The 19,362-nt window shown below is 33.5% G+C and overlaps 1 protein-coding gene across 2 annotated transcripts in view; it reads right to left on the bottom strand.

Moving 5' to 3' along the window:
* Nucleotides 1-580: 580 nt before the first annotated feature.
* The window catches only part of LOC149802950 (bifunctional methylenetetrahydrofolate dehydrogenase/cyclohydrolase, mitochondrial-like), a 32,918-nt gene continuing 14,136 nt past the window's right edge, over nt 581-19,362 (bottom strand). Inside the window, exons 5-8 of one of the 2 annotated variants that reach the window (XR_016420115.1) lie at nt 18,651-18,869; nt 14,601-14,735; nt 3,492-10,207; nt 581-3,432 (exon numbers count right to left, since the gene is read on the bottom strand). Coding sequence is in view for 1 of the 2 variants with exons in the window: in XM_089952463.1 (XP_089808589.1) it covers nt 14,617-14,735; nt 18,651-18,869 (338 nt within the window). In the remaining variant the exon portion in view is untranslated. Of the gene's footprint in view, nt 10,208-14,600; nt 14,736-18,650; nt 18,870-19,362 lie in introns of both variants that reach the window. The other variant, XM_089952463.1, reaches the window with a different exon arrangement.

Genomic DNA, 19,362 nt, shown 5'->3' with positions numbered 1-19,362 from the left:
TGATTGTTTAATCGAAAGGGTTCTTCCTTAACACATCCACAAAGTTTGGTAACTGTAGATGGTGGACAAATCAAATTATTGTGCCGAAACAAAATTATAAACAAACATAATAGCATAATAATTGTGTTCCCCATTATGGATACAAGGAATGAGGCACATACGGGAACACTGTATAGGGTGCTCCATTTCCTTATTTGAAACGCTGCCTATTTTCCTTCTGCCATGACAGAGTACAATTAACTTGGAGTCTAAGGACAAAAACAAAGAAATGTCTTCAAAAAAATCTGCTATATTTTCTGTTTTTATAGGTCTTTTCAAACAAGTGAATTTAGGCAGATATGAACTCCATAAAAACCAAATAATTCTAAAAATCTTATGTCTTACTTTGATTTGACACCATAATACTCAATAGTTAGTTGTACTCCAGTATGGTAGGTAAGGAAAGAAACCTTTCTTTAATTATGGGCCATTTTCCATGGTATCATGATTTGGTCTTAATTGCTTTCCTGATTTTGTGTACTATTTCATGCTCTAGTTTTTGACATTCAACTTACTGATAGACAAAAGACAAAACACAGCCTTTTTCTTTAATATTTAATAATTGGTGGGCAAAAACAAACAAGAAGAAAAAATGCTGAAATGTACATAAATTACTGCATATATTCTTATACAAATTAGATCTAATTGCAAGCTCATAGACCAAGATCTACCATAACATAATATGCTAGCAGATCTGGGTCAATGTAGTTTGTTAGGAGTAAATGGTTGAAGAAACAACATAGACCTGTTCTGTCAGTGAATTATGCAGCCGCAGATCAGAGTTTATGTTGTTTTCAGTTAATCCCAACTGTATATGGTAATATATGCGGTACCTTCATTCATGAACAGCAATAAAGTGACTCATTGATGGAAAATAGCATGAAGAACATCTTAATTCAATATTTCATTTTACAGACCGAAACTTTTTTTTTCTCTTAATGTTATCACCACTGCAATCATCTCATATTTTGTCAACCAGTGATGTAGCACTCTGATGAAATTTGCTTGCAAGCTGAATAGTGCTATACTGGGACTCTGAGTGTTGACAAATCAAATTTAAACAATACCAAAAAGTGAATAATGACTCATGTACAGATGTATCCTATTATTTGTATCTTCATGCATTCTTAAAGTATACATGATGACAATCATCATTACCTGAAGAAAATTAAAGTTGAAAAAAAAACATTGAAAAATGTTGTTGTTGGGTTTAATGCCACTTTTCAGCACACGATAGGCTATATATGGCTGCCAGTATTAATGGTGGAGGAAGAACCCGGGAAAATCCAGGAAAGAACCACTGACCACAAGAAGCTACTGGCAAGCTTTCTCACATACCCACACTGGCCAAATCGGAGATTCAGACCCACGCAGACAGGTGAGATGGCAGTGATTTGTAATGGAGAGCGCTTTAGACCACTCAGGGCCCCTTGAAAAATACAATTAAATATCAAGCTCAAGAAAGCCCAAGCATAAATTAAAAAAAATAATTAAATCCACATACACAAATTATTAGTGAACTAGCAATCAAATAAGATATTATCTTTCAGATGCAAATAAATCCACATACATAATAGGAAGATATAAACTGTGATTTGTTCTGAGAAAATCTCTGAAAATTTACTAAGTGAAATTTTTCATTAGATTTTAAACATGCAAATAAGATATAAAGACTGAAATTTTATCTTGATAACCAAACATTTATCTGCCATAGGAACGTATTAAAAGTATCAAACACCTAGACTACAATTTCACACTGACGCTGGTAATTATGTATAACAAACATAGCTACTGCAAACTGACTCTTCTTCACTGGATACATGGTTTCATGGATTTTGTGGATTCCATGAACCACAAATGTAATGATGATCATCAACGAAATGCTGGAATATTTAGATTTTAAAAAATGTATATTTTTATGTAACTGAATGTCCTAAAATCTATGATCACTTACAAAATGTATCAGTGGTGTGCTAGTCCTAGATGAATAAGCTAGGGCCATTACAAAGAATATGGGATAATTACCCTGTAACCATCCATAAAACAATACCTTAAAGAGTATCTAAACTTCAGTCAATTTTCAGATTGAAGATCACAGACTCCTTTTATCAAATAAACAAAGAAAAATACATGCTGATGAGTGAATTTTTCTCAGTTTTTGTAACATGGCTCATTTATGGCAGGTCATAATCACAAAAAATGTGAAAATGTCATTTTTGGGGTAAAACAATAAAAACAAACAAACTTTAAAATAAATGCTGATGATATTCAAAAACATAGTTGAAATGTTTGGGTCATATGAATTTGAAAAAATGAACTGGAATGGTGTTATACCAGAAATATATCATTATTTTTAAGTAAATCTAAGGCTATATGTTACATAAATTAAATTCATTTGATCATATAAGCATGCATTAAGGTTTTCATTTTTGTTGGTATGTTCACAAATGTACATTCATTGAGTAACATTATGTGCACATTTTGAAATCCAATTTGAAAAGTCCTAACTACAAGCTGTTATAATAGTTTAACCTGAAAAAAATGAGCTAAAAAAATTACAATCAATATTTATATATAATTTTATGTCTAAGTTAATATTTACCAATAAATTGTTTGATGGCTCCAAAAGATTTCAGTGACTAACAGAATAATACATAAAAGATTATCCTCTTAGTACTACACTTAACTATAGAAATGAGAGATAAGATCAATTTATACTGTTGAAATATGTTTCAGAAAACACTGTATATATATATATATATATATATATATCTGTCTTCTACGTTCACAAGCAGCTTGTATAAATAAAATAAAAACACAATATGAGAAAGAAAAACCATCTGCAAACTGGCACACTGATTATATCTAAAGCACCAAAAGACTGGCACAAATTAAATGGTATCCTAGTAAAATCCAGTGGGATACCAATAAAATCAGACAATTGACTATCAATGTCAAAGTTTCTTATTATCTTTAGTAACAAAAACTAAAGTGGTAATAGATTGTTATGTTAAATTTTACACATACATAAAAACCATTGTTAAGCAAAGATTCTCAATTTTGCCAAAATTTTAGTATAAAAATTTATGAGAGGTTGTACAAAATTTATATACTTTTATCTACATCGTTGCTTATGCTGTTTGCTTAATCGAGTTGAGCTAATAATAAATATCTATGCACACACTCTGTGTTATTATGCTTACAAGTCAGTACAGCAAAAAAAAACATGTAAAGACTTCTAATTTTAAAATTAATGTCAGATTGCTAACTATCAACTTGTTCAATGAACTGCATATAAATACAAAATTTAATCAAAATCACTTAGAAGTATAAAAATGCAATCAATGACCTATAATCAAAATCACTTAGAAGTATAAAAATGCAATCAATGACCTATGATCAAAATCACTGTGTTTATAAACTCTTAGAAGTATAAAAATGCAATCAATGACCTATGACTTCACCCCAAGATCAACTAGGTCTGGTTTTTGTTTTTAAAAAAAAGTATGGATAAGCTGGTGTTCAGATCATTTTCATTCAGAACCAATGAACTAGAAGCCATTTAATGTAAACCCCATGTCAATGCCATCATTTATTCATGTCACAACTACATCTTTAGGAAACATTGTGAAAACAACATTTTCCAGATGGCAGCTCTGGCAGCCATACTGAAAGTAAGATTAGTACTGTTTTCATTCCAGACCAATAAGCTTTTTCAGTGAAAACCTCATATCAATATCATCCATTCAGGAATAGCAAAGATTCTCAAAATGGCTGCCACTGTGGCCATATTGGATGTCCATTTTTATTTAGGACCAACTAGAGCATTGGATGAATGTATTTTGTAAAGTTTTGTGGGAATCCTTACAGTAATTTAGGAGAAGTAGCAATAACAAACTCATACCAATGGACAACGAACAAAAAGCCACTGCTTAAGATTTTCCGATCTATGCATACCCATTACCAATCAAATTATAGAATGCTGAAATACGTTTAACAGCAATCATTAAAAAATATTCAGATATAGATATATATATGCAATAAAATCAACTGAAAAATTAACCGGTATATTCTGTTTGTAAAACACATAATTGTAAACCAAAATGACTGAATACAGTCATTTACTCACAGACTACTTTCTTGCAGCAATCATAAGGAGATTCTAAGTTCCAGTCATAAATTGCTGATGGCTGATTCACTTTTACTGTAACAATTCTAAGTATTCTATGGATAATTACATTGAATCAAGAATGCTATATGATTTATTGATGTAAAACATGAAATGCTTGCTTGATGAATATTCAACTTTGTAACCAATTGTACTGAGAAAGTGCCTCACTGACCCAAATTGTAATCTTTTGACCAAGTCATGCATTAGGATAATCAATGATCAGCCAATCATAAATAATCCTTCAAAAGTAACATCACCTGTGATTGGTTGAAATAAAATCTTAAGCTCAAGACAATCAAGATTACGTTAAACAGCCTAATCTGATGTTAACACTTCAATATAAAAAAACCTGGTGTAAAGGATACCACTGTTTATGATCCTTCTTTTGGTCTGCATACAAATGTCATCAGTGTATAAAGATTAGCAGGCCCTATCCATAAAAGTTGATTGTCATTTGAGTTTCAAATAGAGCCAGGTTCTGTTGTAAATACATATGAAACTTTGAATATTAACATCTACTTCACATGATGAAAAAACATTTACTACTTCAATCCAAATAGTGAACAATCTTAATAATGACACAGCATTCAACAATAGATCAGTTTTTACAACATATCGCCCAGTAATATATCTATTACATATATATTTATCAGGAAAATTCCATGTGTTTATTTTTTTATATACAATTTTTGAACTTTATGACACCAACTTTTTTCTGCCTAAGATTTTCAAAGATTACATCTTCATAATTGTCTTCCACTCACCACAAAACTTGCAAAATTAAAACCACATTGAAATCTACCCATATTTGGTATTTCTGCATCATAAATGTTTATAAAATCAGAAAATTTATCATGTTCATGATTTCAAATTTTCACAATTTGTTCAGTGATACATATATTTGTATAAATCAGTGTTATTAACATATATGAAAATAACAAATGAAAATGACTTAGGACCACTGCATACATTGTATGCACATGTACACCGACATTCACAGTACTTGAAGCAGTAACATGGGTTACAAAGTTGGCATATGGAAAATGAATTGACTTGGCTTTTTTTAAAAACTGAGACAAACTTTTATTAGCAACACTACATGTGATATGTTCAATATTCCTTGGTTACTTTAAGTCTTGGAATAAACTCAACTTCAAATAGAAAGTTATTCTGTGGTGACAAAATGTAACAATTCAAATCATGCAATATTTGGAAATGTTTTAATTTTATGCTGCCGATGATCAGTAATGAACATTTAATTTTTAATTATAAAACTCAATATGAAATGAAGTTATATTTTCCCAGAAAAGTGACTGAAAAAGAAATGTGCAACAATAAAAACATCTAAAAAAAATAACCTGTTCTACAGCAGTGGATTTTTTTTTATCAATTAATGTAATTCCTCCAAAATAATGACTAACAAAAATTATACATGTTTTGCAAATTAAACAGTGCTAAAAAAAGCTTGACTAGGGTTAAAAAATGGTTGCCAAGGAAACAAAAAATATTTTATCAAGTCCAGACTCCTAGAAATATGTCACTTATAAAATCATGATACATACTGAAAATTGTTCCAGAGCTGATGGCATACTAGTATAATTGCTGAATGACATCCTACAAACTCACCTGGCACTATACCTAGATAATTAGTCATACAATGTAAGATGCCTTCCCTGACATTTGTGTTTTTTGGGTCACTGTCTTACTGACTAAATAAAAGCACTGTGTAACATGTTCCAAGGTCAACTAACATCAGAATGAGAAGTCAAATTTTCAGAACTATCTCACAAACTTGGCAGCCCAAATAGACACTTTTCTATAAATTAAAGTCATATTTGTTTTAATCAGACTTTATTTACTTCCATGTCTTTTTTCTAGTAAATTCAAACTCTGACACAAGCAAATGGATGTGTTTACAAGTTCCATCGACTTACATTTCAGTTGGATGCAATGTGATGGAAGCTGGGTATGATGCAATCAGATTAAGTAGAAGTATGTTTCTTTAACCTAATGAATAAAAATATTCTAACATTGAAGAAAGTGTTTAGATAGCTTCATTTTGTTCAAGACAATTATCATCCTTTTAACTGATGTTCTGATGTTAGTCGATCTCAGAACACGCTACACAGCACCATTATTTAGGCAGTAAGGTGACCAAAAAATACAAATAACTGGGGTGGCATCTTACATTGTAGGACTACTAGTTAACTAAATCACAGATAAAAATCAGTACAACTATCACTCACAGCTACCTCACAATCACTGAGTTTAGCAAAAATGATATGTACCACAATGATGCAAGATTCTCTGCAAAAGAATCAAACATTTTAAATTAAAAGGAAAAATTATCTACTTCTTTTTAGTAAGATTTGCACTGAACTTATTTCCTGAGAGTACAGTCCTTACAAAATAATTAAAGAGATTGTTTACATACTTTTATTGAATTCTGACACAGAAAAAACAAGAATAAAATTATATAAACTTATGGGCTTCGTTTTAACTGCACACTTGCAAGGTACATCATAACAAATTTCTCTTGTTAACAGAGATGATGAATTTAACCATCTTTTGTCACAACTTAGGCTAAACTTAAATCCTGCTGTGTCCATGCATAGCTGTCAAAGGCACAATTGCTGAGAAATAAAACAAACCAGGATGTGTATCCTCAAAAATAAATAATATATTTGAATTTACCTGTCATCAATAGCATATTAACTGATTTTACTACCTGGAAGAGAAAGAATTCCACAGGTGCACAAAACATAATCATGTACATACCTCTGCCTGATGTTGTTGTTGTGGGTTTTAATGCCATTTTTCAGCACAAGATAGGCTATACCTGGTGGTCAGTATTAATAGTAGAGGAAGAACCCAGGAAAACCCCGGAAAGAATCACCAACCCACAAAAAAGCTACTGGCAAGCTTTCTCACATACCCACACAGGGCCCTCTGCCTCGTATAATGATGACAATACATAATGTATGCTTAACAAAACAGTTGTAAAGGCTGTACATGTTGCATATAGTCCCTAACAATTTCCTATTTCCGAACATCTTCAAAGCTACTATACATGCAAAAACATTTATATTCACACTCAGTCACAACAAATTCCTAACTTTCATATACATATGTGTTGCTGTAGAATACATGGCATACAAACTTTGTTCTAACACTGAAAGAAAAATCATAAAAATTATAAATTTTACAATGATCCCATTGTTATGATGTTCATCTCAAGGGAAGTAACCCCAGCCTAAAAAAGGCCACCATGTCTTCTTCCAAAACAATTGTAAACTTTTAAAATGTTTTCCCCCAAAAAGAAGGAAAAATTATAGCACCCAAAGTATTAAAATAATGTGAAACAGCTGGTAGATAATGTCCTGTGCAATGTTATTTTATTGTGTAAATATTTTATATAACTGAAGTGAAACTGATAATGTAATATTTTTGCTTAATTTTTAAGTTTAAGACAACAAGTAACCTCAGGAACAATCCAATCAAATGTTCACATGACATTTTCCTTTTTTTTTTCACCAATACAAACATGTATATAGCAAATATAATAGGAATCAAGAAAAATATATTGCAGTCAAATAAAACAAAACAAAAAAATGTCATGATAATTTGAAAAACAGTGAAAACCAATACTTTTTTCTGAACATAGTTAATCATGGATACTTGCTTATTAGTCAGATCCAACTGCAACTGAATAGTCCCAGATCTGCTGTCACATGATGTGCTGGCAACTCTGGGTCTATGCAGTTTATTAAGAGGAAGCAGTAAAACAAGCACCATAGACCCTGATATGCTGATGCATTATGTGGCATCGCCTAATAAGCAAGTATATACAGTAACTTTAGTATTTCATTCTATACATGCATGTGAGATTAACTGTGATATAAAGGAAGCTCTACCCAAATATCATGTTCTAATGGCAGACAAAGATTCACATATGAAAACACAGAAATAATAATCACTCTCTTTGTCTCTTCCACTCATTTAGGACATTACAGGACTAGATGCATTAAGTTTTAATACTTCTATTGTAACAGTTAGAATCTATGCATTTATTATAACTGTATGGAAGAGGATCCTGATGGTGTGATACTGATATCTTATGGTCTAATACCATTGCCATTTTGCAAAAGAAAAAAAAGAACATTACCTAATAGTGTATTTAATTCTGATTTTCCATATATCTCAGCAGAATATTTTGTAAATCCCTGAACCCAAGACCTGAGAAGTGATGAATAATACCCTATTAACCATATCCACATAATATTTACTAGACAATTTGTTGCAAGTTACCACTGAATAACTTCTGCATCATGAAGATAAATGCAAGATGGACATTATTACGAAGAATGTAGTTCTTTTGATGAGCAAAACTAATTTTTAGTATGTAACACTAACATAATATTGCATTGCTATATCTTTTCCTGGTAATAGCCTTCAGCCTAATGAGAAAATTTGCTCTTTCAGTTTAGTAACTGGAGGTCTAGAATTAAGACAACATATTTCCAGTCTGATACGTAAGTCAACTTTCATCAGTTGGAACATCTTTGATGTGGACTGAGACTGTACTGACATCAGAGTGAAAGGGAGGGAACTGATTAATAACAACACTTAAGTATTACTTAATTCAAGTTAGTTTTACTCCTGAAATCACCACCTTTGCAACTGACAACAATAAGCTTGCGAAAGCAAAGTAATTCATGCAGTGAAATTGTGGGGTGGAAAAAAGTTTGTAGTATTAAGTTGCCCAGCCAATCAGATGTATGATCACTCTATTAGTATGTACGAACATACATTCTAAGTTTGATCAAAATCAGATAAGAAATATGGCCTCCAGATTGATCTCAATGCTAAGCAATCAGATGCAAGATCATCTCATTAATATGCACAGACCTCACTCATAATCAAACTCATCTGATACTTTGCCAATAAAATTCATTCTCCTGACAGACAGACAAATGATATATGTATGATGCCACAATGGACACATGACCATACCATAAACTCGCTGAGCTACTTATGGCCAGATGAGCTAGAAAAGGAGAAAAATATATAAATTAAAAGCAACTTAAAATTATTCATTTATCTATTTAATCTCTTAATCTTACTATATATATTGTAAACAAGAATGCATACCAGTGTTTTAAAATCCATCTCAAAATAGGAAATGTAAATCCCATTATAATTTTTTCCAATGCAGATAAAGGAAGCTTTTACACACATATTCCAACTTTTTTCATCCATATTTCTGAAAATTTTGTGATTTTATATTTTTGTATTTATACATTTTACTTTGACAGTTTTAACATCTTCACCTTTTATCTTTTATCTTGTTGTACTACATGTTTACATATATTTAGGATATAGTTAGCTTCCCAAAGTTCTTTAGATTTACATGTTTAGAACTTACCTTTTAATTGGCACCACATAACCAATACTGTGCTGACATGCTGTTAAACCCGACACACATATATCCACATAATGAAAATGTATATTGTAACCCCAACAGTAAACATGGTATGTTGAAAACAGCAAAAATATGGAAACATACCCGTACACAACAATGTGGTCCCTATCACATGTCAAGGTTTACAATATCACAGTATGTTTGAATTGATATTATTTAAACAAAAATACAAGTACTAAAAATTTACAATGGTAAGTTCATGAAACATAATATTTCTTTTCCAAAATAAAATATGTTGAAATCATTTTTCACTGTACAGCCTACATTTTGGCAAATGTAAATATAAAACATTTGTGATGAAAAACATATTTTTAAATTAAATCTTTTTAAAAATCAGCTTCTATCAAGGAATTTGCATAATTATGATAGAAGTAAGCCTTTTCTTTGTCTACAAATCATCCATTGTCCAACTCTAGATGTTCGTTGTTGAAAATTTGCATTCACCTTCTTCCTTTTTCTTCTTACCTTTGTATGGCACGCTGACAAAATTTGACAAAAATAATCAAAAGCAATACCTGGAATGAAAATGTTATAATAAATGAAGGGAAGAATTGAAAAATATAATAAAAAGCACATGTTATGAAAATCTGTCATTAATACTCCAAAAATATCATCCATAATGAAAAAAATCATATTTGTTAATTTTCTCAGTATTTTATATTTGCACCTAGTAGTTTTCAGTCACTTTTGTGTGCACATCAATTTTCATGTTTAATACGGTATTTCACATATACATGGGGGGGGGGGCTTTATGCAATGTTGTAAAATTTTAAAGCCTGAATCCATTTGTTTATAAGGCAAATTCAAACAAACCTTTAGTTTTTTCTCAAAATTTGTCAGGCATAAAATTCAGCTTAAGTTAAAACTTGTTATTTTGCAACTTAAATTAATATGAAGTTTGTGTAATAGATATATAGCAGGGATCGTCCTGGGCTTCGCCAATGTCGCAAATTGCGATTTTTTTTCCTTATTGGCGACAAAAATATCCCATCTGGCGATTTATTTGGCGACAGACTTTTTGGTTATTTAATTTGTCCATACAATCATAGATTTGGACTGGATAAATTAAAAGGGAGAACAAAAGGAAGCCACAAACTTGACTAAGCAATGCATTGGAATCTATCTGTTACACAAACGTTCCTTTGTTCGTATTGACAACCCCATCTTTACAGTACATTGTTACATTATAATCTGCTTATGCTGACATCTGGGCCGAGTACTGTATGCTTTGATACAGTCCATCATGTTACCGAACTATACCTACAACTGACCGACTTCTGAAGATGCGAACTGAACAGATACAATTAATTGAATGGCTAATCCTTCTGTTTTCTTTTACATGTACCAATACAATAGTTTTGCTGAACCTTCATAGAAAACTGATAACCTTTGAAGTACCGACTACTGTGTATAAATACAAAAATAATTATTTATTTCTCAAAATACAGGAGTGAAAGAATCCCTAAATTGAGTGTGAATTTATGCTTATACATACGGTCCAATATTGCCAGGTGTTGACTCGTGTAAGTTTCATTCGTGGAAATGGAGATCCTATTTTGCTTGTCGAGAAAATGTATACAACATTCAGTGATCATTCTTGGGATTTAAAAAGCAATTCACTACAAGCTTTGTGAAGCTAGCCGGGGGGGGGGGGGGGGGGGGGGCATTTAATTACGGAATGCATGCAATCGACGGTCGCATTATATGTCACTTATCTTACATTGCAATGTACAATCATAAGGTTTTATTATTATTAAAATGTCAACTAAAGTTGATAATGCTTTGGTTAGTCAGGAGTTGGCTGCCTTTGTGGCTTATGCTAGGGTTCAAGTTCTCAGGAATGGTATGGTGTATAGAGGTGTTAAGGACTTGATTCAGTTGGCAGTGCAATCCAGGGTAACGTACCCTTGCGCATCTGCGACTGCTGAGAGAGACTACTGGTGTCACCTGTCAGCACTGTAGACTGTGAACGTGGATTCAGTAAGATAAACCTCATAAAAACTGACATCAGAAATAAACTCTGCATCCCATCTCTCGAGAATTTAATGAGAATCAGCATGTACAGATGTGAAAAATTAGACTTTGAAACTGCATTCAACAAGTGGGCAGCCCTAAAATCGCGACGGATCTTCATGTAACACTTTGTTAATGCTTGTTGTAATTAAAGTATTAACTAACTCATCTTTTGTAATTTTCATTGCCTGTTACATTAATAGACTAAATTAACACTTGGAAAAATGTACACTACTTGTTCTGGCGACACCTTTTTAAAATTGGCGACAAAATATTGAGGTTGGCGATTTTTTTGGCGACAGCTTTTTAAAAGCCAGGACCATCCCTGTTTAGGGGCCACTTTGATTCCTTTACTGGCTAATGTCTATTCAAAATACATTCATACAACCTAGATACCCTCATCACAGTTGAAAACTTAGTTTAATATGCAAGAACAAAGGACTTAACTAGGTCAAATTTTGTCAGAAAGTGTAGAAAATCAAAATGTGACCCACCATACATACTCATTTCTATGTTTAGTTCAATTGCAAAAAAAACAACCTGATGTGCCTTCACAAACTGTGGTGTCAGATCAGGGTCCATCTTGTTTGTCCTATGGAGAGATTCATTGTGTGATAGCTGATCTTGGTCTGTGCAGTTTGCAGTTAGTCCTAACTTATAAGAGAGTATATACAGTAGGTCTTCTTACTACAGCACTCCCTTGCTAAAGGGGCCTTCATTGCATAATGCAGATATGGTCATGAATCCTATTTTATTTTGTCTTTGTTGCCGTTGTTGCTTTGGGTTTAATGCCATTTCTTGGTGTAAGATTCATGGAAGCTATTATAACCGGTGGAGGAAGAACTTAGGAAAACCCCGTTAAGACCCACTGACACATGGGCAGCTACTGACAACCTTTCTCACGTATCCAAATTGCCCAAACCCAATGCTTTAACCCTCACAGACAGAGGTGAGATGGCAGTGATCAGTAAAGGCAAAGAAGTTTAGACCACTCAGCTCCATGGGGATCCTCATTTTACAGTAAAATAGTTATTAGCGACCTCTGATACGAGTGACCACCAGTCATTTCTGACCACAATCGTAATGCACGGATTGATTTTATTATATAAATGCTCTCTCGTGAGTGACCATCTGCTGAATTCGACCAGCAATCAAGATGTCTTCATAAAAGATGCATTTCGGCAATGCTATGAATGACCGCATTGTAAAAAAGGGGATATACTCTGATGACCTTTACTTAATCCCTGTAACAATGACCGCTTCACCCTTCTCCCGGAAAAAAATAGGCTGGCTACCGATATCTGAAATACGTTCAGTATGCTTATAGTGTTTATATTTTCTCTTGTAAACCAGAGTGAAGTACAAGTAGATTATTCCAACTGTTAGCCTGGCTCCCAGTCTTATCATTGCTACCAATCATATGTACAAGTAATACCCAGTATCCCAATGAATGACCAATGACCAGATTGCAAGAACAGAGACAGACACCACTGATCTTTATGTAATCATTTGTAACAATGACTATGACTGCTTGAGTAGTAAAGATTGTTCTGATAAAAAACAAACATAAAAAGTCCCCCCCCCCCAAACAATAAGGAAGACTCTGGCTACCAGTTTATATATAGTAAAGATGGTACAGTAAGTAAACCAGGCTAACGTACAAGTCACGAATTGCCATTGTAGTGCTGAAATTAAGGTGGTGGTCACATATATTGTTTTGTCTTTATAGAGTTAATCCATATTGCCTGAGATGAATAAGGTCTTTGTTGATTAAACCAGAAAGTGAGAATTGTTTTGATTGATAATGTTAAAGGCTTGAGTTGTTTGTTGTTTTTCCCCCTGATGTTACAGTGATTACATCACGATTTCCAAGCTGTTGTCTATTCAAGTTGGTGTGACTGGTTTACATACTTTGTTTATAGAGTTAATTCCTGTATGTCTTCTTTGAATTATGTCATTGACTTTTGTCTCTCAGTAAATGATTCTGTTTCTGGATGAGATAATTTTTCTTTTAATTTCATTACTTGTTAGATATGCATTGTACATGTATAGATTTTTCATACTTCCCCAAAGCCAAGTCAAAACCGTCTTTACAGCCAATATTACAACTGACCACTAATGTTAACACCTAATGCCTTAATAACAATGGAAGTACCTCCAACTAAAAACAGACAAATTTAATTATTGTAACTGAAAGAAGTGAAAAGGAGCAGACCACTCACAAAATAGCAGTTTAAATGTCGGTAAAACAAATTTAGGGTGTTATAAAGGAAAAGGAGTAAATCTGAAATGATTTCATATGCTAATACTTGTACATGTGATCTTCAAATGTATATATATCCTTGTTGCTATATAATTTTGTTTTCAGATGAATGCACACAATATTTTAGCAAGAACTACTAATAAAGAATAGAATATATGTACAGTGATTGTGGCTTGTTTTCTTTAAATTGCGCTGAAGCTTGGCCTTGGAAACTGGTCTTTTTGCACAAACCTGTTAAAGATACCATCCGTTTTTATATACATATAGACATATTTACTTTACAATAATAATTAAATATATATTTCCTAGAGTGAAGTAGAGTTTATTTTCAAATCTTTGAAAAGCATGGTTTTAAAATGTTAAAAATGTATCATCATGCAAATTGTATGTGTGCTGTCCACCATCTTGAAAATTCCCCAAAGCAGACTGGGTGTTCTGAAGAGCCAAAATGGCTACAATGCTCACAGTACAATTTTTATGGAATACAGCCTTACAGGAACAGGAAATTCAGCTTGGCTTTAAGTTACATGCTCAAAATGTCATTAATGAATCATGTACAATTTAATGTTGACCTTTTGCAGAAAATCTTAGAATGTTGTAACCTTTAACAGACAAAATATAAATAAGAGTACCTAATATTCAGTATTATCAATCACGCTTTATCACTTTCTTGTAAGCCATCAGTGTGTTTTTCATCAACATTGCTACAGTCATTGGTCCAACACCACCTGGGACTGGGGTGATGTAGCTTGCTTTCTGACGCACACCTGGAAAAATAGCATATACAATACAAGCAAAGTTAATACTGTGAATTCATTTATTTTTATTGGTATTACTTTTTATGGTTCTGCCAAAAAGTTACATTTTTATCAGTCATAAAAAATGGGCTGACTAGGAAATGGGCATTTTTACATCCACTTAATTATCATTGTTTGTTGGGTCTTTAAATTCAAGGCTATGTGACAACTATAAAATCCACAGAAAATTAGTACCCACACAATCCACCAAAATTAGTATCCCACATAATCCACCAAAAATTAAAACCCCACACAATCCACATAAAAGTAATAACCACACAATCCACTAAAATTAGTATACCACACAGTCCACCATAATTAGTACCTCAGAAAATCCACCAAACCTAAAACTCCACACAAACCACCAAAATTAGTACCTCAATCAACCAAAATAAGTACACCACACAATCCACCAAAAATCAGTGACCCTACACAACCCACCAAAATCAGTACACCACACAATCCAGCACACCTAGTAATCCACACTAGCCACCAAAATCAGAACCTCACACAAACCAACAAAGCTAGTATCCCACACAATCTACCAAAATTTAGTACCCCACACAATCCACAGAAAATGAGTACCCCAATCAATCCAAAAAAAATTAGTAAACTACATACAATGTGCCACAATTAATAGCTCCTGCTATCCATCCAAAATTAGTACTTCACACAATAAACCAAAAATGAGTATCCCATATAATAGACCAAAATTAACACAATCCACAATCCACCAAATATGCCGAGCAACCCACCAAAATTATTACCCAACATAATCCACTAAAACCAGAGCCCTGAAAAAGTATAAATTCAAAGAATAAACACTGAGAAGTCTTTTGCTATGATACGCCGTTAACCTCTGACCCTTGAATAATTATGGGTTTTCACGGTCTTTGGACAAAAGTGAGGAAGATAAATAGAATACATAACCATTTAAGGACTGAACTAGGGAACAGGTTAAAGCATGGAAAGCAAGAGCTATACTGATTAATCAATTTGGTTATGCACATGGCAAGTTCAGTGAAATAATCAAGTATCTAATAATGATTTCTTTAATAAATTTAGGTCAAAATTCTGTTGTGCACCATTCCTGTGGTTTTGTTGTTGTTGTTGTTGTTGTTGTTGAAGTGGGGTTTAATGCCATTTTTCATCACATGATAGGCTATGCATGGCGGCCAGTATTAATGGTAGAGGAAGAACCCGGGAAAACCCCGTGAAAAACCACCGACCCACGAGTAGCTACTGGCAAGCTTTCTCACATACCCACATTGGCCAAATCCTAGATTCGAACCCATACAGACAGAGGTGAGATGGCAGTGATCTGTAACAGAGAGCGCTTTAGACCACTCGGCCACTCAGGGTCCCCTGTGGTTTTGAATTTCATGCTTTTTTTAAAAAATACCCCTGGTTTTGTAAGACATCAACTGATCAATTATTCCCTGAACATCTGACAGAAATTCCAAATCAATCACGAAAATTTGATCAGATTCCCAATAGTTATGAAAACTACATTAAAGATGTTTCAAAAGGACAAAAAAGTCAAGAATAAAATGACACCAGTTTGAGTCTTACCCTGGTCATTGCTCTGCTGCCAAGGAATTCTAAAATATATATATATATATATTTTATGTCATCTAGTTACCACCTGGTGGTCTAATAACAGGATATAATCAGCAGTACAAAATTGTGACATTCACTAGAAACCAGAAGTATTACAAGTATTTCTTGAAAGTGACACAGTTTATATTCATGAATTAGTTTTAAAATGTCTAATTATTAGCAGGGACATGAAAGCCATGCTTAAGTTCACAAGACAAAATTCAAAACATCGAAATATGGTTAACAAGCAGTGCCATTTACAAGTAACATTCTTGTCCTTGTACAGTGTTTATTGTCCAGGGCCATAACACTATCCCAAATGGATTTGATAAAATCAAACCTATACAAGAATATGTTAAATGGTTCCTGAGCTATACCAGTTACAAAGATCTGCTTCAATGGAGATTTAAGTATTGATTCAATAACAGCAATAACTCCATCAAAATTAGACATGTCAAAAAGAAACCTTTAAAAGGCACATCTGCATATAATAGTCAATTCACCTATCAAATGGCATCCAATTATCTACAAACATTGTACGCCTGGGTGGTTAAAATCAAAACAAGAGTCCCTCAAAGGAACTGATGCTCTACTGGCCAAAAAGAATTTCCAGAATTTCAATATAAGACCATTTCATAATTCTAACTGCCATGTCTTCAAACCATCTCCAGATTAGAATTTCAATTAGTACCAGCCATAATGTAAGGACGATTGGCACCATTATCATTTAGGACCATGTGGAAACAAAAAAAGACAATGCACAAATGATTATGGAATAAAAACTTTAACTGTTTGGGCACACCTGCAGAAGAGAGAAGAAACAGATAATTAAAAGTGTGGTATTTGGAATAATGGTCTGCAGTAAGAAGAAGACCAAACAGAGAATGGTCAATGATACTAAAGACTGGTGCCATTTAGAAATACATGCTCTCAGCAGGGTAGCAAAGGAACATGCGCAGTAGAGACAAATGGTATCAAATGGACCAGACACAAGTCGATGGAGTGATGAACAGAGACATCATTATAAGTCCTTCAGCAAAAATCACATTCATAAGCAGAAGTTATTATAAGATTCTCAGGATGGCTGACATTGTGGAAATATCAGATATCAGTTCTGCACTATTTTCATGTAGAGCCACCTAAACAACAAAGAAGTATTTTGGTGAAAACCCTATGTTGATGTGTTTGTATGATTCTCCATCTAGGATTAACAATAACTTGATTTTCAAAATGTCACCATTTTAATTTCAAACCAACTAGATATTGCAAGTCATCCGGTGGAAGCTGCTTCTCAATAGTAAACCTTCAGTTGCAGAGGGGAGTAGAGATAACAACTTTTTTTTAAGAGAGCAGCAATCGTGGCCATACCAGACGTCAGACTAGCACCATTTTGATTTACATATAACAAGAAATCTTTTGGTGAAAACCCCATTTTGATATGACCCTCTATCAAGCAGGTGTAGTGATAGCTAGATTGTCAAGATGGCCACCATGGTGTCTATGCTGGATGTCAGATGAGCACCATTTTTATTTAGAACCAACTAGTGATCATAAGAAGCAATATAACATTCTATTCAGAAGGAGTAGAGATAAGCAGCCATACTGAATATCAAATCAGCACCATGTTTATTTAGAACCAACTAGTGATCATAAAAAGCAATATAACATTGTGTTCAGAAGGAGTAGAGATAAGCAGCCATACTGAATATCAAATCAGCACCATTTTCCTTTTGGAATGTGTAGACATTATAAAAAGTCTTTAAGTAAAGACACAATGTAAATATAACCATTCATTTAGGAGGAGTAGTAATAACAAGATTTTCAAGCTAGCTGCAGTTCATGCTATACTGGACATTAGACTGGTACTATTTTCATTTGGAAGAAAAAGACTAAATAAGAAGTCTTTTACTGAAAACTCCATTTTGATATGACCATCCATTCAGGAGCTGTAGTGACAACAAGATTTTCAAGATGTCCAAGCAGCATTATTTTCATTTAGGATGAAGTAGACCATGGGATAAAGTTATGCATAAAGTTTCATGGCAACCTTTAAAGTAAAGAAGGGATAGCGATAACAAACCAGCGCTTACAATCAGACAACAGACCATGATATATGCTTAATATCTGACTTATGACCAATGGAAACAATAATGCTTCCCTTTTAGTGAAGGTGAAAAAGAGTCAAGGCATTTGATTTACTGAGTGGAATTTCTTCATCTGTTGTAGCTTCTGAATGTTATAAACCACTATTTTAAAAACCTGAAACCTTTCAATACGGCAACCAACCTTCAAAGTCCACATCTCCAACCAGTTTAGTCTTTCCAGTCCTTTCATCTTTGACTCTGTTGATTCCTACATCAATAACTACCACTCCCTCTTTCACCATGTCTGCAGTGATGAGGTTTGGGACTCCAGCAGCAGTCACTATGATATCAGCAGTTTTAGTGAAAATAGCCAACTGGTCTGGTGGCGTGTATCTATGACATATGGTAGTGGTAGCATCGCCTGAAAAATGATAAATATGACAGTGTACTCAGGCTACACTTATGCAGGTTGTTCCTGTTAAACTGTTCCCTGCAGGTTTGGGAATGTAGAATATATAGGCCTGAGGCAACCAATGATACTGAAAATGTTTTTTGTGGAAGACATCTTGTAATGGTATTTGGAAGAGGTACAAAAACAAAATTTTCAAGATGGTGACTTTGTGGACATATCATTCAGGTTTGGACCTTTTTAATATAGGAAACCAGACATAATAATTAGTCTTTGAGTGAAAAAGCCCATGTTGATATAACAGTCTTTTAAGGAGGAGCAGTGAAAAGATGGCCACCCTGGCAGTCATATTATGGTGGTCATGCTTGATGTCAGATCTGCATTGTTTTCAAGTAGGACCAACTAGGAATCATAAAAAGCCTGTCACTGATAAACCTTTGTCAATATGACCATCCATTAAACAGGAATAAAACATCTGCCAGGATGGCCATATTAGGTGTCAGAC

Source organism: Sinohyriopsis cumingii, chromosome 3, assembly GCF_028554795.1.
Source record: "Sinohyriopsis cumingii isolate HCF-2022 chromosome 3, ASM2855479v2, whole genome shotgun sequence".
Taxonomy (NCBI): Eukaryota; Metazoa; Mollusca; class Bivalvia; order Unionida; family Unionidae; genus Sinohyriopsis; species Sinohyriopsis cumingii.
Note: the sequence above shows the minus strand (reverse complement) of the source record. Positions and strands in the feature narration are given on the sequence as shown.